Source organism: Urocampus carinirostris, chromosome 13 (assembly GCF_059441175.1).
Source record: "Urocampus carinirostris isolate Australia breed hairy pipefish chromosome 13, RoL_Ucar_1.0, whole genome shotgun sequence".
NCBI classification, from domain to species: Eukaryota; Metazoa; Chordata; class Actinopteri; order Syngnathiformes; family Syngnathidae; genus Urocampus; species Urocampus carinirostris.
Genome location: NC_142361.1, coordinates 30,395,156 through 30,416,843, shown reverse-complemented (window position 1 = coordinate 30,416,843; position 21,688 = coordinate 30,395,156). Strand labels below are relative to the sequence as shown.

Sequence of the window (21,688 nt, the reverse complement as noted above, 5' to 3'; positions counted from 1 at the left end):
GAGGAGGAAGATGAGGACGGATTACCGTGGTTTCTACAAGTACGGTATGTTTTTTGTAACAGCCTGTTTGACTGTGTAGCGAGCGTGTTGCTAGTAGCGTTTTGCTACCCTTCACAGGCACGGTTTGGGATGAAAGTTATAATATTATAATTAAAGCTTGGAAAACTCTCTCGGTGTACCGTCTTTCTTTGTAAATATGTGTAACCAATGTATAATATGTATTAGCACCTGTATATTTTTGTAATGTATTTATTTGAGACACTTATTCTGATATGTTTTGCGAATTAAAAAAGAGGGGCGGAGCAAACGCGGGCTGACGGGAAGTGGGGTAAAGGTGAGTGAGACCTGTTGTCACGGCGGACAATAGTGGATATATATTTTTCCCACCCTTACCTTTGGAAATATAGACTTGTTTTCCTTGGATTAGTTTCAATGGGTACCCGGACTCTGCAGGTCTGCATCAAACCTTAATTACCGGTATCATTTTCTGTTCATTTTGCCGGCTGTGGTTTTTGGACTGTGTACTTTATATTCAGTTACAATTGCGGGACTCAAAGCCGGGTTTGGGCTAATTTCGTGGTTGTGTTACATGTTTTGATGTGGGTGCATGCGGCTTATATACAGGTGCGGCTTGTATAAGTCCAAAATCGGTTTTCCTCTTAAAATGTGGTGGGTGCGGCTTATAATCAGGTGCGCTCTATCGTCCGGAATTTACGGTACTTTGAAAATAATTATGGACTTGAACATCTTTGATGTATTGAAACTACACAGTTGATTTACCCTCTAGGTGGCACGGCAGATGAGTGGTTAGTGCGTCTGCCTCACAGTTCTGAGGTCATGGGATCAGGTCCAGGTTCCAGCCTTCCTGTGCAGAGTTTGCATATTCTCTCTGCGTTGGTTTACTCTGGCCGCACCGTTTTCCTCTCACATTCTAAAAACATTCATGTTAATAGGCTTGTCTGAATTGGCCGTAGGTGGGAATGTGTGTGAGTGGACTGTCTTTGCGTACCCTGGGACTGGCTGGCAACCAGTTCAAGGTGTCCCCTGCCCACTGCCCGAAGACGGCTGGGATGGGCTCCAGCACCCCCGAGACCCTGCTGAGGATAAGGAGTGCAGAAGCGGTGATAATTCAAGCACTTTTTAAGGACTTTTACATTTCTCCAGTACTAGTAATGAAATCTTATGTGAAACGTGCATTTTGCAGAGCCACGAATATATCGGCGATTTACATACGCCATTAATAATCTTGCGTGTGCAATTATTAAGACATACGATTTTTAGATCACGAGTAAATTGCCAATTTTGTTCTTTCTGAGACAAATCTCTCCCCAAATAGGTTTGGGTAAAAATGACAATATATAATTCATATTTTTAGTTGCAGTAAGTTCTTCCCATTACAATTTACAACTAGGAAACGTTACCTTAATTTTTGCATGGCCCATAATAAATGTCGATAATTGATAGGTAATCCTTGCAGTAATATACATTTCATAAGGCCCTGTTTAGGTTTGGCATGCACCTGTCCTCTTGGGCGTGGCCCCTAGGGGATGATGACACTTCATAGGACAATGCCGTACAAACTACTCCACGAGGGAAGAAAAATTGCAATGGAAAAGCAAAGCCACCATAGACTAGCGTTGGTGTCATTTTTAGCAGACTTGTTGGGAACATGGCAACCATTTCAAGCACTCCACCAAAGATTCAAGCATTTTTAAAACCTTAAAAACACACAAGATTTCAAGCACCCGAACGAACCCTGTGCTTTAACAAACTTTTAATTACCGGTCTTCAAAATGTTATTTTATTCCAAAGGTTACCTTAACGATGGGCATATTCGGCCCATCTCAATTCAACCCAAGCACCCCTACAATGTATAGTATTTTAAAAACCCAATTTTTTTTTAAATCAAGGACAGAATAGGCTTAAATATGATGAAAAACACTAGATAAAAATACAAAAAATGCAGCGTCTGAAATCCGGATCACTCGGTTTTTGCAGTTGTTGAGGAACAGAACCACCCGCGAATGTAGAATTGCACGATTTTTTTTTCTGGGCCACCTTCATTAGACCGTACAAGCCAACTAACCGACTGAGAATAAAAAAAGATACAGGGAAAGATAACAAATTGAAACACAGTACTTAATTTATTTTTATGTTATGTTTTTGCACCCTTGATCAAAGCCCTGCAGACTGAGAGAAAGAGCGATGTTTTATGGGGGTGAGGGGCGTGCCTTAATCAAAAGCGAGATAAAGAGAGATGGAGAGAGTTGAGAGAAAGAATTGAGAGAAAGAGAGAGAGAAAGCAAAAAGAAGGAAAGAAAACAAAGACGAAGGAGCGGGACACAGACGATTAGCAAGATGCAGAAGAACGCCCAGAAGATGTCCGGTCACAAAGACACTAAGACCCTTAATCACAAGAAGTCTCAAAAGGCGCCCCTCCTCCTCTGCTTCGTGTGTCAGTGTGTGTTTGCGCAGCGCCTCGCAGAAATCCGTGTTTTAACCCAGCCAACGAAACACACGTGCGCGATAAATGAACTAATCAACGGCTCATCGAGTGAAAACATCTCGTTCTTTACAGCCAGCGTGGACAGACGAACGAGGCTTCGTGCAAAAAATGACCGTGCTGTTTGTGCATTATGCCACGAGAGCGTTGTCAAGTGTTAAACATCATTACGAGACGAAACATGAAAACGAATTCAAGGATGAGTCTGACAAGAAGGAGACATTAAAACACGTTGTGTCCAGGTGTGGCCAACAAACACAGACCCTGAAAACCTTTGTCACTGCTAAAAACACCGCCACTGAAGCAAGCTATCACATTGCTCACCACATAGCAAAGCACGGAAAACCATTTATATCTGCGACCAAATCAGCTGTTGTTTCTGTTGCACTTATTCTCAAGTAGCCCTCTGCCTTGTTGCTGTTATTTCAAGTTTTGATATTTTCTGCACAAGATTTCATTGATGAATGGCGGCGCAGTGGAAAGCGCGTGTGCGGCACAGTTCTAAGGTCTTGGGAACCTCCTGTGTAGGTTCAACTCCAGCTACCGGACTTCCTGTTCGGAGTTTGTATGTTCTCCCCGTGCTTGCGTGGGTTTCCCCCGGGCACTCCGGTTTCCTCCCACATTCCAAAGACATGCATTTCAGGTGGATTGGCCAGTGCAAATTTTCCCTAGGTGTGAATGAGCAAGCGAGTTGTCGGTCCCTGTGTGCCCTGCGATTGGCTGGCAACCAGTTCAGGGTGTCCCCTGCCCGATGATTGCTGGGATGGGCTCCAGAACCCACGCGACCCTACTGAGGATAAGCGGTGCAGCTGATGAGATGAGATGAATGGTAAGGTAGCTGTCCGTATCAATTTTTGAAGAATGGTTGATTCTTGTGGTAAAAAAGTTGAAGTCATAGATGTCTACAGGTCTCTCCACATGTTGCTCACATTATTTTTTAGTTTATTAATGAAGAAGAATGATGAAATGAAATGATCTGCATTTTATATAGCGCTTTTCAAGTCAACGACTTCCCAAAGCGCTTTACATTGTGCTTCACATTTCCCAATAGCGGCCTTGCAGCCATGTAAGGCGCTAACCTGCTTATTGGGGGTGTTAGGGGTTTAGTGTCTTACCCAAGGACACTTCGACATGTAACACGGACGAGCCGGGATTCGAACTGGGATCCCTTGATCCCAAGACTACCTCCTGAGCTACTGCCGCCCTAATAAATTGGTCAGATATACTATTTCGATGTATATCCATGTTGCATATTCGGACTGGTGTAAAATGACAGTTATGTTGGAAATAAAAAAAATGTGCGAGGCATTAATCTTAATCTGATTTACAAGGAAATTTGAAAGTGGCACTCCACACCGAAAAGGTTGCTGACCCCTAGTATAGAACATTGTTGAAACTAGAAACCGAAGACAGTTACTGTCTCTCTTGAAAGGTTCACCTGAAGCCCAGCCCAGTTGTATCATCTTAGCTGCTCGCTAAAGAAAGTAAACGTTAAATTAAAAAAGAAAAGTTACACGTCATGTGTGTCGGCTCACATGTTGAATCCATCGAAGGCGAAGTTCCTCTTCCTCCTCGCTCACGTCACCGTCAACACCTGTAGACACGCCCCCCAAACCTCAACGCCTCCCCATTGGCTCCCTACTTAAATATTCAATGTACTCGTCGCCAATTGGCTCCCAACGCTGCTCCAGAAATTTCATAAAGCAAAACCTTTCTAAGTTGAGTAACGGGAATAAGTGACGAGAAAAAAAGACTCCAATGTGATAAGAACGGAATCCAGAAGAGAATAAACCGTGAATAGTGACTTGCTGCCTCTTTCTGGAGGTTTTTATCGGAGTTTTCGGCCCCTCCCCTTTTCACCGGTGAGTACCTCATTCACTGTCCGCTGCCTTTCATTTGCAGACATGCGGAATTATGCAAAGTTTAACTTCATGCAACATTTTTATTGTACGTGCATGTCTTGAAGATTTTGCAAAAACAACCCACTGCTATGTCCACGCGGAATGCATGCACTTACAGGAGTTTTTTTTTTTGCAGCTAAATGTTATTGCACAAAAATGAAAATATACACTTTGTGACTTATTTGGGAATCTTTGTTGCTACAAAATGTTATTGCACTTATTTTCATTGCATCATTGTTACAATTAATTTTTAATTGCACAGTTATAACTTGGGCCAGTCTCTAAGCACTACGTTTTAAATATTTTTTCCTATTCGTCCTGACAGTCGTTTCTCCTTTTTCTCTTTTAAGTCTTTAATACATGTTTAGCTTGGAGTGTAGACTGTATAATAACCTTAAAAGAAGAGGCATGTCCTGTTTATTTGGGTAAACTATAGATTCTTCAGATTTAGGAGTACAGTATTGTTTTGTAATGTAATGAGTTAATTACATTTTTAAATGTTAGTGGTACTACCTAAATTTGCATTTAAAAATGTGTGCTTTTAATGATGTTGAAGAATCAATCAGACATCAGTGTATGTGGAAAGTTCTTCTCCCAATATTTAGAATGCGTTTGCGCGCATGCCCTCAAAATATTATATCAGTTGCTCTTGATATTTAATTAAAGCTTTTTCACATTAAGGTTCTTCAAGTATTTAATCTCATCTATTAAAGGTCTTTATTACGTCTGCCCTAGAGTGCCATGTCTAAACTCACTGCATACAATAATTACACATCGTTAAAATACATTGCAATAAAGACTAGAATATTCTATTCTATTGTATTCTATTCCATTCTATATGAAATTCCTTAATTTGTTCAATAAATAGCACAATAATGTATACGAAATGATAAGTTAATGCCTGATCGAAAAACAAATTAATGACTTAATAAGTATAAAATACTACTCACTGTTTGGAACAATAGAATTAATTGCATACTCAGCATTAAGCCATTGCCAAATGCTGATACGGAAGTGCTGAAGAACCACTTTGGTCCTAGATTGATGAATTACAGCTTAACTTTAATGGTGACTGTTGATTACTGTGAATGAAAGTTATGTGAAATCCACAGGGACTATTCTAGCCCAGTGTGCACGCGTGTGTGCTTTCTTCAGCCGGGGTGTCCTTCACAGCGTAAAGAATCCTGCGAGCGTGTTTTGAAAGTGAACATCTTCACTGGCTCTTTGTCGCAGTGTTATCAGGATGAGAGCCGAGCATGAACGCTCCACAAGGCACATGCTGATGCTGCACGCTGCCATAATGGCCTCTTAATGCCAGTATAAATAACCCAAAGTGAAAACATTTCTCGGGCCTGAGACGACACATTTCCCCGAGGCTATTTCATGCTATTTGACTGTTTTACTTGTAAAAAAAATGATGCTTCTTCTTCGCACACAATGGGAGGAAGATAACGGTTAAGCACGCATTATATCTTAAAAAACAACTGAGTGCACATAACTGTCCGGGACTTGTACTTATTCCAAAGTCCTGCTGTAACTTTACTTTTCAAAATTGAGATTTAGTGTTGTGAATGCAGGCTGGACGTCCTTGACTGGGAAAGGCATTGCCCTCCCATTTTTCCAATTGCAGTCCCCTGTGGTTTCACACCCTCATCCGTCTTTGGACTTACTTTACCTTCTTCGGGACATTGACTAAATTATGGAGGACACTGTTTTAAAAAAACTACGGCTTAAAACTTTTCGTTTATCTTTACAGAAATGTACACATGCACTTGGCAAAATGGCCCGTCGTTGCCAGGCCGATTGAAGATTGTATTGGGCTGTTTGGAGGGATAGTAGACTGGAGCTGCAGTACCCAATTTGGTTGCTAGAGGTCGTTAGAAACCCCACACAACCTGATTACATGAAAACAGGTGTTTATGTCGTGGTTGCCATGGTGCCCAATTGGCCCCACCCGTGTGGCGCCAGCTACGGCTCGTTGACAGATTGGCTTCCCTTCTATTTAAGCTCAGTGCTCTCACTTACCCTTTGTCAGTGCGTCAACGAACCTCTGCACCCGCGAGACGTGGGTTTTGGCAGTAAAGGCAAGTAAGAATACAAACTATGGAGACTCAAAGTGATGACATCCGTTTTTCTTCGGATGTTATGTCAAATAAATATATTGACCTACGAGTGTTTTTACGATAGTTCGTGTAATTTTGCTTATTATTCAAATCCATATTAGGTTTTCCCCCGATGAATTAATTCTTTTTTATCGCTAAGGCACACTTAATTATGTACATTTGTAATGGAGTTTACTAAGTGTTTCCATGCTGAGAGCTACTAATCCTTTGTAATAGCGGTGGGTGGATCGATGCAAATATCAATATTATCAATATCAAGCAAGTACTTGGATCAGATCAATACTATTTTCCGACAAGAATTAAACATAGAATGCACATTTATGATGGTTCATGAATTTTTGATGATTATTTAGAATCTATATATATATTTTTTTTTTAATGAAAGACCACTAAGAGAGAGTGAATAATACACACTGTCCCTTTAAGTACAGCACTAGCATATTATGGATTAATTTATTACTGGCAGCACAGCGGCGCAGTGGTTAGCGCGTGTGCGGCACAGTTCTGAGGTCTTACTGTACGGAGTTTGTATGTTCTCCCCGTGCTTGCGTGGGTTTCTTCTGGGCACTCCGGTTTCCTCCCGCATTCCAAAGACATGCATTTCAGGTGAATTGGCCGGTCCAAATTGTCCCTAGGTGTGACTGAGCGAGTGGCTGGCAACCAGTTCAGGGTGTCCCCTGCCTACTGCCCGGAGATGGCTGGGATGGGCTCCTACCAAATATTTAGTAGCTTTATCCAAAACAACCCAGAAAAATGATTTTTTTGCAGGGGTTGCGTTCCAAAAATGTCCTGCCATTGTCAAATCCAGCAAAGTAAATATATTGCAGTTAATGAATGGTCTATATTTTCATTGTGCAATCGTAAAACGAAATTGGAGTGCTTCTCCTTTCAACGTAAGAAAACAATGTCGAGAGAGGTCAGATAGCTGCATGCTAGCATCGGGGATCCTCGGCTTGGGCCAGGTCTCCGTGATGATGAAAATACAAGAGTCATGAATGTAGCAGTTTTCCATGAGTTGTAGCTCCAAATCATCTCTTTTATAGGTAATAGATCTGGCGTTTGTGAAATACAGGCTTAGCAGGGGTGGCTTGTGAGAGTCGTTACGTCGCCTAGCTGTAGCAGTATCCCGAACCTGTAGCCTCGCTATTGCTTTCTCTACCGACGCCTCCTAAGTTTCTTCCCGGACCTGGTAACAATCCACAGAACACCTGCTTGTGCTTGCATTTCTTTGCACTTTCCTCAGAGTCTGATTTAATTGATTAATTCATTTTCAATGTAACAAGCTGCTAAAATACGAGACAATTTGACTTGTGTGACCGTCTCGCTGTTTGACCGACAGCAGACACCCACAGTCACACCCACCCAGCATACGTATACAAAGCCCTTCACAACCTGCCCCATAATAGAATTTTGCTGTGTGTTGTTTGCTGCAGAACACCATGCACGATGAAATTATGCAAAGTATCGAAACCGCGAAAAGTAAATCGCGATACAGCTAGGCCAAGGTTAGACGGTAATATTCTACAGTTGTCAGTGGTTGGTGCTTCTTCTCATGGTCGAAGAGTGTTTAAGAGTATTACTCAAGCGCAATGTACGTTTTTTTTTTAAATTGAATTGTTTAGCAAGATGTTAAAAAGGCATCAATCACGGGACGGCCAGGCACTAGTATTGAGGGTAGACGCCACAGCAGTAAAGCAGCCATTGGGGCTACCCACGTAAATCTTTAGGCTGGGCAAATCAACTTGTCAGCTTGTAAATACCCATTTAGTTTGTGTGTGGATGTGTTTTAGATGAACTCTTAGTAGGTGACCTTCTTTCTGCCTTACATTGTTTGAATATTCTACAGCAGTCTTCTGCAATTGCTGCACCACGGACCGGTTAATGTCTGACAATATGCTTGTGGTCCAGCCCAATAATAAGAATAGTAATAATATCAAGAATATTAATGATAATAACAATATCCCTGAATCCACTTTGTAAGCACAGGCATGTCAAACATATGGCCTGTTGGATTATTCATTCTGGCTCGTCATAAATTTCTCTAGAATATATGTACCAAACATGAGAATCTTTTCCCCGTTGATTGTAAATAAATGTGTTGTGTTGGGAAAAATCTCCCTTGTCATCCGTGATAATAATATGGAGGGTACTACTATATAATTATAACACTAGAAAAAAGAATAGGAAATTGACATTTTTTTAACTGTTCCGGCCCCAGAGCCGAACAGAGTTTGACATCCCTGCAATAGACTACTTTGGATCTTAAAGATATGGAAAAAGACGTTATTTTGGCTGAACTCTTTCCCATAATGCTTAACTACAGTGTTGTACAATATTGCACTGTGACTAAAAATAGCATCATCAAATATAATGCCTTTACCCATGTCATCTACATTTCTTGTGGAGTATGATTCCAATTGCATCCAATGTTGAGCAGCGGTATTTAACGCCAAGGCACCCAATTGGCCCTGCCCGTGTGTCATGGTTGCCATGGCGCCCAATTGTCCCCGCCCTTGAAGCGCCAGCTGCAGCTTGTTGACAGATCAGCTCCCTGTCAGTATTTAAACTCTGTCCTGTGAGTCCCCTTTTGTCGGTCCGTCTGCGAATCTCCGTTTTTACACGGTAAGCCCTTATCACCTGTCAAGTCGAGTCACATTTACTTGTATAGCCCTTAATCACAAAAATGACTCAAAGGACTGCACGGGATTACAATCACACCATTACCTGATCTTAAACCAACATGCGGGCAAGGAAAAACTCAAAACCTCAGCGTGAGGAAAAAAGAAACCTAGAGAAGGGGCCTCACAAGTGGTAATCCCCCTTCCAGGATGACCAGGGTGGAATAGATTTAGCATTGCGTTACCGTACACAACAATAGTAAACATCAATAAAAAAGGTAGGTAACATGTTGAAATTTGTCCGTAAAGTGTATGACAGCAACAATGCCCCCAAGCCTGTAAACTCGTCCAGAAAGTCCATGACGGCCATGAACCAGCTGTCCCCTTACGATCTGTTTTGATCTCGACCACGTCTGTTCTCCCTCCCCAAACAACGATCCGTTTTTTGATCTTGACCACATCCTTGTTTTCGACTTTTTTCCGATCTCGATCACATTTTTGCTCTTCTATCCCGGCTACTGACCCGTTTTTTTCCGTTCCCGACACCGCCATCGCTAGCCACGGAAGTCCCACTTCCGCGTAAGAGCAACCTACTCCCCGCGACCGGCGATCTCCGGATCCTGTGTGCGTTCTTTTCCCTACTTCCCAATAAAACTGTGAGAAACGTTACGCAAGTGGGTGCTGTCTCTGTTCTGGTCATGACATAATTACCGTAAATTCCCGACTATACCGTATTTCTTTGTAAATATGTGTAACCATGTATAATATGTATTTGCAACTGTATATTTTTGTAATGTATTTATTTTAGACACTTATTCTGATATGTTTTGCACGGGCGAATAAAAAAGAAGGGGCGGAACAAACACGGGGTGACGGGAAGTGGGGTAAAGGTGAGACCTGTTTGTGGACGCGGCGGACAATAGTGGATATATATTTTTCCCACCCTTACCTTTGGAAATATACACTTTTTTCCTTGGATTACTTTCAACGGGACCCGGACTCTGCAGGTCTGCATAAAACCTTAAATACCGGTATCATTTTCCGTTCATTTTGCCGGCTGTGATTTTTGGACTGTGTACGTTAATGAACGACATTTAGTTTCAATCGCGGGACTTAGAGTCGGTTTGGGTGAATTTTGTGTTTGTGTTACATTTTTTTAATGTGGGCGCATGCGGCTTATATACAGGTGCGGCTTGTTTAAGTAAGAAATCGGTTTTCCTCTTATGATGTGGTGGGTGCGGCTTATAATCAGGTGCGCTCTATAGTCTGGAATTTACGGTACTCAATTAAAGTATTATACTATTGTAAAACTTAGTGTACAATGTGAGCACCCAAACTTTAAGTGTTTTTTTATGGGTAAAAAATAATTCTTGTTGAAACGAGCAAATACATTGTAAGCAAATACGGTCCGGCACCAAATGACCAAGGGCCTGGTACCAGTCTACTGCCCATTGGTAGCTGTTCTACACCTTTTAGTGTGTGATTTACCTTCCTCAACTTTACAACCCAATTGGATCAAGTCCTCGTTGTTCACCTTTTATCTGGTGACCACTAATAGGATTCCTTAAACTCACTGTGTCCAATTATCCCACGAAGACCCCCCCAATTTAAAGGTAGTCAGCATCCCTCGGGAAACAACACCTCAGGTCTGTTGTGTCGGGTCATATCAGTTCTCCGTGTTCCCTCTCGTCCTGGTGCTTCTGCCCCATATGGATTTTCCGTCCTGCAATTCCTCAGCCTGTCTTCACGTGATGGGTTGTTCACTTTCTAAGTCGGCAGAATGCGGCTGAGTGGAGCGCTATATCTTCATCTTTACGTCTGAGTGCAGCAAAAAAAAAAACCTCGACCGAAAATGCGCCGCCGCTCGGCTCGTGAGAATAGATTTGGGGAATTAGCAACACGGGCCCGGATTGTCGTTTGCAAACACACGATTTACTGTTATTGTGCGATTCTCATTTGCTGGCACCGCTAGGAGAAATATGTTGTCGTTCATAATGAGCGCATGGATATAGAGGGGGCGTAAATCGTTGGGGAGGGAGGAACTTTGTGGCTCTGATACGAGTTGACGCAAACGAGCACCGAGTGAAAGAAGTGAATATTATGGCGCAATAGCGGGGAGATGTTTCGCACAACACTGACATAAGCAGTTAGCAAATTGGCACTGAGTCATGTCGGATTCTGCTTAGCACCGAGTAAAAGTCTTTGGCGACCATTAGACTTACCCGGATGCTCTCCCGAAATGACATACCTTGTCGAGATGTCCTACCCCAATTGTTGATATTATTGGGCCAGGCTGCAAGAATATTGTCAGACATCAAACCAGTCTGTGGTACAGCTGGCACATGGTCACGCAAGATTCTGAGCTGAATTATAATAAAGACATTGTGGGAAATATTCTCTCTTAAATATGCTGTAACTAAAATTAGGGTGATAATAAGATAAGACCTGATGCCATTTCATGTGTCCTCTGTATCACTAGTAGTCTAGTCGGTAGGTTCCAGCGCAAAAAGAGAAATAAACCCTAACCCTGACCCATGCGCCGAAGTGCTCACTTGATTTGAGGGACTGAGCCCGAAGTAAACCCAATGCTGCACTTCAGCGCCGAAGTGCAACTTTGGGTTTACTTTGGGCCCAGTCGCTCAATTCAAGTTAACCAGTCAAGCTCAAGCTTCTTCGGGCTTTTATTCCCGCATGCAGGGTTGGGCTAGTCTGGATTTTGTAGGCCTGGTCTTACCTCTCATGCAATTCCAATTGTGTCAGCATATAAGGTGCACTGGATTATAAGGGGTATGTTCAAATATTTTACCAATTTGATCTGCTGAAAAGTCCTCCCCTGTCAAGGTAGCTATGTCAAAGTATGTAAAAGTAAGTAAAAAAAAAAAGCCTTTCGTTTTTGTTTTTTATTTTTTTCAAATCAAACGTTTGCTTTATTTCGATTTTGAAATCCTCGTTCGGTTTGGAATTTCGGTTCGTTTGGCAATTTGCATACTCGGCAGCCGTTCAGAAGCCTGCATCGAAAAACTTAATGAAAGACCACTAAGAGAGAGTGAATAATACACACTGTCCCTTTAAGTACAGCACTAGCATAGTATGGATTAATTTATTACTGGCAGCACTTCCGGACTTTCCCGAGCCTTATAAGGTCGTGCATTTGCATATCATAGACGCTTGGAGATTTGCATAAAACATTGGATTTGCCTCCGTAATTACTGTATTTTTCAATGCTAGTGGTAATCAAAGTATTGTTTCCTCTCTTCAGGTTACCATGTTTCCTTTCATTCTGTTCCTGCCTTCACTTTGCTTGACCCAGCGTTCGGAGCCAATGTTCTCCGCCATAACCAAGTCAATGCTTCCCCCGGACTACGACAACAACCCTACCCAACTGAACTACGGTGTAGCCGTCACCGATGTGGACGGTGATGGAGACCTGGAGGTGTTTGTTGCGGGGTAAGCGATTCGGCGAAAATTAGTACAATTGTACATACGAAGTTAACCGGTTCCGGTATTGTGTTCGTAACTTGAACTGTTAGTAATGGGCACATTTTCCAATTATCAAATAATTGAAAACCCCACTGAGTGATATTTGACCACTAAATGACATTGTGTTGTCTGGTGCGAGTTTCTGCCAGTGCCACAGAGCACAACGTGGCGGCAGGATGGCCAACGAACATGACAGCGACCTAAGCGGGGTTATACTGTGTAAAAGAAATACATATTTTTCGACTCATGATTTATTTTTTCAAATGAAATCGGTTCAATAGTGTCACGGGTGGCCCCACCCGTTTAGCGCCAGCTGCACCTCGTTGCCTGATTGGTTTCCCTCCTATTTAAGCTCAGTGCTCTCACTCACCCTTTGTCAGTCCGTCAACGGATCTCTGCACCCGCAAGATGTGCATTTTGACTTTTTCCAGTATCCTGCTTGTGTATCCTGTCCGGTATCGATCCTGTCTGTCCTGTCCTGTCCGGTATCGATCCCGTCTGTCCGGTATCGGCTCGTGTATCTGGTATCGATCCCTTCTGTCTCGTCCTGTCTGATATCTGACTCCAGTCTCCAGTATCTGGTATCAATCCCAACTATCTCGTCCTGTCTGATATGTTGCTCCAGTCTCCAGTACCTGGTATTGATCCCACCTGTCTCATTCTGTCCGATATCTGACTCTAGTCTCCAGTATCTGGTATTAAGCCCGTCCATCTCGTCCTGTCTGATATCTTGCTCCAGTCTTCAGTATCCGGTATTGATCCTGCATGTTTCGTCCTGTCCGATATCTTGCGCCAGTCTCCAGTATCCGGTATCGATCCCGTCTGTCTCGTCCTGTCTGATATCTTGCTCCAGTATTTGACAAGGTACCGTCATGTCACCTGTTTTCAAGCTAAGATGCCCATGCTACACTCATCTGCAGGCTTTTTATTGCAAACAAAGAATTCAGGCGAGAATAAAAACCTTCTATTTCTTTGTGTTCCAACTCAGATTACTCAATGTTAGTAGCACTTGCCGTAATTATTTCAGTTTGGGGTTAAAACTTCAGAGTTGGGTAGCACGGCGGCGCGGTGGTTAGCGCGTGTGCGGAACAGTTCTAAGGTCTTGGGAACCTCCTGTGTGGGTTCAAATCCAGCTACCAAACTTCCTGTGCGGAGTTTGTATGTTCTCCCCGTGCTTGGGTGGGTTTTCTCTGGGCACTCCGGTTTCCTCCCACATTCCAAAGACATGCATTTCAGGTGGATTGGCGGGTCCAAATTGTCACTAGGTGTGAATGAGCGAGCGAGTTGTCTGTCCCTGTGTGCCCTGCGATTGGCTGGCAACCAGTTTGGGGGTGTCCCCTGCCCACTGCCCGATGATTGCTGGGATGGGCTCCAGCACCCCCGCGACCCTACTGAGGATAAGCGGTTCAGGCTAATGAGATGAGATGAGACTTCAGAGTTTTACTTTTCAAAACAGACCGAAATCGTCCATATTCTCCAAATGGTTCGAGAACAGCATTCACTTTTACTTTGGGTACGTCTTGGATTGGGATTTTAGGTGAATAGCACAGGAGCATCAAGGGGTTAAGCAAACTTCCCTGCAATTATTTCCAAGGTAAGTTTTATCATTTTTACAAAAAAAAACAGCAGCCGCCACACGGGCAGGGCCATTTGGGCGGCATGGCAACCGTGACATGTGGATGTTATTTTCGTCTCTGATTTGAATAAAATGGCTTAGAATTATGTTGGAAATTTTCTTAGCTAACCAATGTGTCAATCATGGTTCGATTTGGTTATTACTGTTTGAGGATATGTGGACCTATTGAAGGCGATCTCTGTTTTATCAAACAGGCTCATATAGGCTAACGTAGCCTGTGGATCATTAAAAAAGCTTGTTATTGGCTGACAAAGGTGTCAATAAAAAGGAGAGGGCTAACTACCATATTGGGAATAATTTTACGATTTTACGTCTGTTTATTTTCAAAGGGAAGTTTTGAAGCGAAACAAACAAATTTTAACAAGCAGTGTCCAACGAAGCAAAAGTGTTTTTAGGTTGATTTCTGTTTATCTGTCGGCACTCTCGTGTGTTTTGGAGGAAATGTTTTACACAGTTGGATTCCGTGGATTTTCCTTGATGTAACGAAGCCATTGAAATAATTTTAAGACGGCCAGGTGACGTAATGATGGGTTAACTCAGTTTAATAGTTTTCAGGTATCCTGTTTCAGACTGTTCTGGATTTCTGTGATGAGTGTATTTTGAAATAGTCATATCTCAAATCCCAAGAGTTGAAGCTATCCAATGATATGTAGCATGACATATTTCAGTGACTTGTTCATCAAAAGTCTGGCGGTCGTCGGAACGTTAATGGGTTCAATTATTTTCGTAGCCATGGCTTTGTGATCGGCACTCGCTGCTTACCGATTGTATTTCTTGGCTTGGTCACTCACACAAACAAAGCGCTCATGCCCTTTTTTTTTAATATTTTGTTTCGATTTAACTGTCATCAGTCTCTTTTGTTTCTCAGACAAGCCACAAAAAGGAGATTCTATAAAATGTGATTAAAAAGACAAAACAAACTTATAGGAAGCATGTGTGCAGATTGAACCGAACCTAGAGCGGTCGCTAACGTTGAGGGGTCTCTATTGTTAGCCCCTGGTACTGCTCATGAACCAGATTTTTGTTTAGAAAAACACGTGTATCGAAATTCTTGTATGTAGAGGTGATCGTAAAAAGAGGTACCACTCTACTTAGTGAAAAAATTCCACCCTCAATGCCCGTCTCGTAGCAGGGGCCAACGTTGTTTAATTTTGCTCATTACGCAAATTTGAACAGATGATTGAACCTGTGAGTGATAGCTATCGAAATGCGGATTGGAGGTGCACTTCATTTTCTGAGCGAAAGGTTGAAGACAAAGGCAAAAGACTTAAAAAGACTTAGTGCTCATTCATGTGATGATAATGGATGAGATTGGACAGAGTACCACTGATGGAGATGCTTTGGCAAGCTTGCTTCTAACCAATGAAGCGGCGAAGAATCCCTCACTGGCTGCGGATAGATGGATGCAAATGGCCGCGCCTCATAAATGTCTTTTCTGCATAGACGTCCCATTCAGCGGCGATTCTGAGCGAGAGGGCATTACACTAGAAGAACATCATCACGGCCTTCATTTGTATGATCGTTTTGACATAATGACCTTCGCTGGAAAAGTTGAGTGCTTCACTTAAATATCCATTATTTTATGCTTTAATAGACCCCATAATTAGTAACTTCAAAAACTTTCCTCGCAACTAAATAGAAATCAAATTTACCATATTTATTTGTGTATAACGAGCATTTTTGTGAAATTTTGACGTTCTATTGTGCATTGTATATGAGGTTTTACTGTTGTATATAAGTGTAATTGTTCAATAATTTCTGTTGCCGGGGATCGTCGCGCCAAGGACCCCTCCCTCGGCCGCACCCTACCCCCTTGGCCCCTCCTACAGGTGGTGAGCCCATGGGAAGAGGGACCCAGGTCGTCCCTTCAGGCTGTGCCCGGCCGGACCTCGTGAGCAAAGTCCCGGCCACCAGGGCCCCGGTAACCAGCGTCCAGGCGAGAGGAATTGTGGCCCCTCTCGATCTACCAGTCGATCTGGGTCATGGCCGAAAGAACACAGTCCCGGATACAAGTGGCCGAAATTAGTTTCCTCCGCAGGGTGTCTCGGTTGTCCCTTAGAGATAAGGTGAGAAGCTGAGTCATCTGGGTGGGACTCTGTACAGAGCCACTGATCCTCCGCGTTGAGAGGAGCCAGTTGAGGTGGCTCCGGCATCTGATAAGGACGCTTCCTGGACGCCTCCCTCGGGAGGTGTTCCGGGCATGTCCCACCGGCAGGAGGCCCCGGGGGCGACTCAGGACACGCTGGAGAGACTATGTCTCTAGGCTTGCCTGGGAACGTCTCGGAATCCCGTCGGATGAGCTGGAGGAGGTGGCTGGGGATAGACGTCTGGGCTTAGCTTTTAAGGCTGCTGCCCCTGTTACCCGACCCCGGATATGCGGAAGACAATGGATGGATGGATGATGATCAGTCAAACTATATCGCTGATCACAAAAGATTGAGTGCAACGAGAATCGAACCCAGGTCACGGTGGTGAGAGCGCTTAATTAGTTGACCACCAGTGATATAGATCACAGAGCTATTTCCAGTTGGTTGTGGGCATTTTCCTTGGCAAAATAAGGCTAATCAGAAGAAAAACTAAGAGGATCAATTCCACTCCTTAACAGTGATGGCGATAATGCCCTGCTAAATCTTTTCTACCTTTCTAGTCAATCGGCATGTTTGAGAGAGACCATATCTCATTGTATTGTGAATTTGTTTTTTTGTTTTTTCATTTTCTGCCCATAATAATGAAGAAAGAAATTTAGGGATACAAGGAAGGAAAAGTGAAAAACAGTGACAACAACGATCGAGTTAAAAAAGGAAACTATTGCAAAATGTGAAAATTTTAACTACATAATTAAATAGTTATTGATGTTTAGGTACATTGTTTAGTAATATTTTGAATTTGTTTAAAGCAGTTTTAGGGAGTCGCCTATATACGATGTTGTTATAGTTTCGCGAGTCATTTTGTTTCGTTTTTGACACAAAGGGGAATATATTCTACCATATCTGCTTTAAACTGCACAATCTTTTCATTACTGTCAAAAGCAGAACAGGAGGAGGACCCAGATGCGTAGCGTTTACTCACAAGTTTATTGAGATATAGAGGAAAACAAACGCCAGCGATCCGGTGCTCGCTGGACGAGGGAAGCAAGCCGCTCACGGGATCGGAGCGTGATTGGAATGTGGAAGTGGATCTCCTGGAGCGGGAACAGGAGATCGTAGCGTGGTCAAACGGGCAAAACGTATCGATAGCCGAAGCGGAGGATCAGAGCGTAGTCGGTGGTCAAAAACGGGTCGTTAGCCAGAGCGGGAGATCAGAGTGTGGTCAAAAGGACAAAACGGGTCGATAGCCGGAGACAAACGGGGAATCGGGAACAGACGAGTCGTATACGGATGAAAAAACAGGACAGACGGGAGCCAGAGTCAAAGTGCTTGCCTTGCATAAGCAGAGGTTCGCTGACGGACTGACAGGGAGAGACTGGCGTACTGGGTATAAATAGGAGGGTAATTAATCAGGCAACAAGCTACAGCCGGCGCCAAACGAGCGGGCACAGGTGAGGGCAATCAGTAATCATGACAATTGCATACATTTGAGAATTTGATATTTATTTTTCTCGATTCAGGTCGCAGCTTGTCACTAAGGTTAAATGGTGGGTCCTGAAGTCAGACCATTTGAGAACCAGTGATATAGATGACATACAAAAAGGCACTCGATTGAGGGACATTAAATAAATACATCGCACGTTTCATGTTGGTACTGTGTTCATAGTTTACATTGTCAATAAAATATTTCATTCATGGCCACACGTCTTCACAACTTTTGTCACTTGCAATACTTAGTTTGAGGTGAAAAGGGGAAGAAATAATGCTATACCGATTTTAATACAAAAATAGGGGTGGGTATTATACACAAATAAATACGGTATGTGGTTTATAATTGCAGAAGAGGTAGTGCCTGTAAAGAAAATAAAAGCCTTTTCAGCTCGAAATTTCTGTGCTACACTTTGTCCACTAGTTAGTGGGTAGTTTTGTATCGTCATGATTTGGAAAATATAATTTGGCACACAACCACACTTACAAAAATGGGCAGATAACAAAGGAGTAGTTGAATTGTTGAATTTTACATTTGTGTTTTGAAAAGGCACCCCACAGAGCCAAATCCAGTTCACTTTTTATCGCTCTTTATTTTTTGTACAGGTAGAAGGAAGCTATCAGTGTAAAAACATCTAGTTTAATTACAGTGTTTTTACTGTGATTATTGGTTCTGTCATGTGAAAAATAAATATCCCTTGCAAATATTTCAGGGGGATAAGGAAACCCTATTAGTCAACTCAAACATGGATTTTGGAGAAATGTATTTTACATGAAAGCAACTATGCATTGAATGTTGCTAGATTAAAAAAATAATTGATATTTGAATAACTTTTTCTCATGATTACCGATGTGAATCACCTGTGCCCGCTCCTTTGGCGCCAACTGCCTCAGACTCTGATTGGCTCCCTTTCTCTATTCAAACCCACTCCTATCAGTCCCATTTTGTCAGTCCGCCTGCGAACCTCTGTTAACACTAAGCAAGCCTTTTTCGACCCTGACTCCCACCTGTTTTTGCTCCTGTCTGTCCCCCGGCTTCGACCCGTTTTTGATCCTGACCATGACTACTCTCCCGTCCCGGCTTTCGACCTCTTTTGTCCCCGACCATGTCTACTCTCCTTTCCTGGCTTACGACTCGCTTACGACCCCGACCACGTTTTTGCTCTCCTGTCCCGGCCACTGACCTGCTTTTCCGTTCCCGACACAGCCATCGCTCGCCACGGAAGATCCACTTCCGCATTCAGAGCGACCTGCTTCCCGAGTCCAGCAATGACCGGATCATGGGCACAACCCTTTCTCTTTCTTTGAATAAAACTTGTGAGAAACACAACGCAAGTGTGTCCTGTCTCCGTTCTGGTCCTGACACTTTTGTATTTACGATTGAGGGACGATTTACATACTGAACAGACAAAAACAGATTTAGAGACTTTTTCACATGACAATCTGGCTCAGGTTCACAGGCGTGCAAATGTTAAAGGGACAGTGTGCGTTATTTTGCGCACCCAGTAATACAAACGACAACGTCATTCAATAAAAAAATAAATACATATTGATTTAAATAATAAGCAACAATACATGCACTAGCATCTAAACATGCATTTTTGTAATACTCAAAGATATTTGTATTTTTTGGACATAGCATCATCCTGACATAATTGTCTGCCATCTTGCTTTCATGGGTACCCAAAACCCTGTCGGAACCCGAACAGAGGGAGGACCCAGACGCGTAACGTTTTCCCATAAGCTTTATTTTACGGGAAAGGGCCAGTCATGCGCGTGAACACAAACGCCAGGGATGCGACGCTCGCTAGGTGGAAGAAGTGAGACAGAGAAGTCAGAGGCAGACGAGATCGAGGCCGGACAGGACAGATGGGATCCATACAGGACACACGGGTAGGTACCGGACGGGACAGACTGGATCGATACCGGATATTGGAGCAAGATACCGGACAGGATGAGACCTACATGATCGATACCGGATACTGGAGACAGGAGCAAAATATCTCGCAGGAAGAGACAGACGAGATTGATACCAGATACTGGAGACTGGAGCAAGATACCAGACAGGAGGAGACAGACAGGATCAATACCAGATACTGGAGACGGGAGCAAGATACGAGACAGGACGAGACAGGCGGGATTGATATCGGATACTGGAGCAAGATACCCGGCAGGAGGAGACAGACAAGACTGATATCGGATACTGGAGACTGGAGCAAGATCCTGGACAGTACGAGACAGACGGGATCGATAACCGATACTGGAGACGGGGGCAAGATACTGGACAGCACGAGACAGACGGGGTTGATACCGGATACTGGATACACGAGCAGGATACCGGACAGGGTCAAAATTCAAGTCTTCGTTGACGGACTGACAAGGAGTGAATGAGAGCACTTAGTTTAAATAGGAGGGAAGCCAATCAAGCAACGAGCCGCAGCTGGCGCCAAACGGGGCCAAGTGAGGGCAATGGGCAATCGTGACAAACCCTTGCTAAAGTCTGGGCAAAATAATGAGAATAAGAAGTCACTTTGACTCTCGGGAGTTTGTATTCTTCCTTGCACTTTTAGCCCTTGTTTTCAGCTACACGACGCAATACAATGAAACTTAGTAGTCAAACACACACTGTCCCTTTATAATAAAACAAATGTTTGGTAATTCTAAATTAACTGATACAATGTTCTTCATTATACGCCCCAAGTGCCACTGACAAATGAATGGACTAACCAGGACTTTTCAAGCTTTTTGAAACTGGACAGTATAATATGCATTTCTAAAATAACAACATATTATGTTATTACTATGTTGTTACTATGCTCTACCAGGTTAACTATTGAAATAGGGTTAAATAGACAACCACAAAAAATTATACGTATTAGAAAATCACAATGATCCAGTGCTGGTGAGCTATTTTAAAAATATAACATGGGCTACTAACTTGCCCTTTGGGGTCTACTTGAGACCCGTGGACTAGACCCAGACCAAATAAAAGCTGGTCGAAATTGTGGTGCAGTTGGTTAATTGGATCAGGTTCTGCACACTGTTGTTTTTTGAGCTTGTAATAAGTGCATTTTATGAATAAATATAACACAGCCTATCAAACCCTCACAATCGTCGTGGATATAATTTAGTACCTCGCCTACAGAAAATAATCCGCTAATATAGTATCTTGACAGTTGACAATACGGATGATTTTGCTTCCTATTCCTCACATTTGCAGATACAACGGTCCTAACCTGGTGCTGAAATTCGACAAGCAGAAGAAGAGACTCATCAACATCGCCGTGGACGATAGCAGTTCCCCGTTTTACGCGCTGAGGGACCGCCAAGGCAACGCTATCGGGGTAACAGCCTGTGACATTGATGGAGACGGCCGAGAGGAGATTTACGTACTCAACACCAACAACGCCTTTTCCGGTAAAAGTGCTTTAAAACATCAGAGTGAGGAACATTCCTTGACAGAAGTATTTCCATTCTTTCGTCGAAAAAGTTTCCTGATTGAAAACTTTTACAAAGCATGCTTGCTTCAGCTTTTTTTTTTAAACGATATATTTATTGTTTTATATTTCCACAGCGCACTAAAAAAAGCTTTTTCCAAGTTTTAAAGACCATCGGAAAAGCAATGACATTGTACAAAAAAAGTCAATATGTGCTTCTTCTGAACTTCTGCTGTTTAGTCAGGCATACTGATTGTATTTTGAAAGATAATTTATTTACAGTAATCCCTTGCTGTGTTTTGCTTTACTTTTTGAGGTTTTTGTCATGATTACTGATTGGAATCACCTGCGCCCGCTCATTTGGCTCCCTGTCCCTATTTAAACCCTGTCCTGTCACTCTCCTGTTGTCAGCCCG

The 21,688-nt window shown here is 43.0% G+C and overlaps 1 protein-coding gene across 1 annotated transcript in view; it reads left to right on the top strand.

Annotated features, from left to right (window-relative positions):
- Positions 1 to 4,247: 4,247 nt before the first annotated feature.
- The window catches only part of LOC148354287 (cartilage acidic protein 1-like), a 75,630-nt gene continuing 58,189 nt past the window's right edge, over positions 4,248 to 21,688 (top strand). The window contains exons 1-3 of the mRNA XM_088351593.1: positions 4,248 to 4,365; positions 12,405 to 12,592; positions 21,057 to 21,253. Of these exons, the coding sequence (XP_088207719.1) occupies positions 12,411 to 12,592; positions 21,057 to 21,253 (379 nt within the window). The 5' untranslated portion in view covers positions 4,248 to 4,365; positions 12,405 to 12,410. The remainder of the gene's footprint in view (positions 4,366 to 12,404; positions 12,593 to 21,056; positions 21,254 to 21,688) is intronic.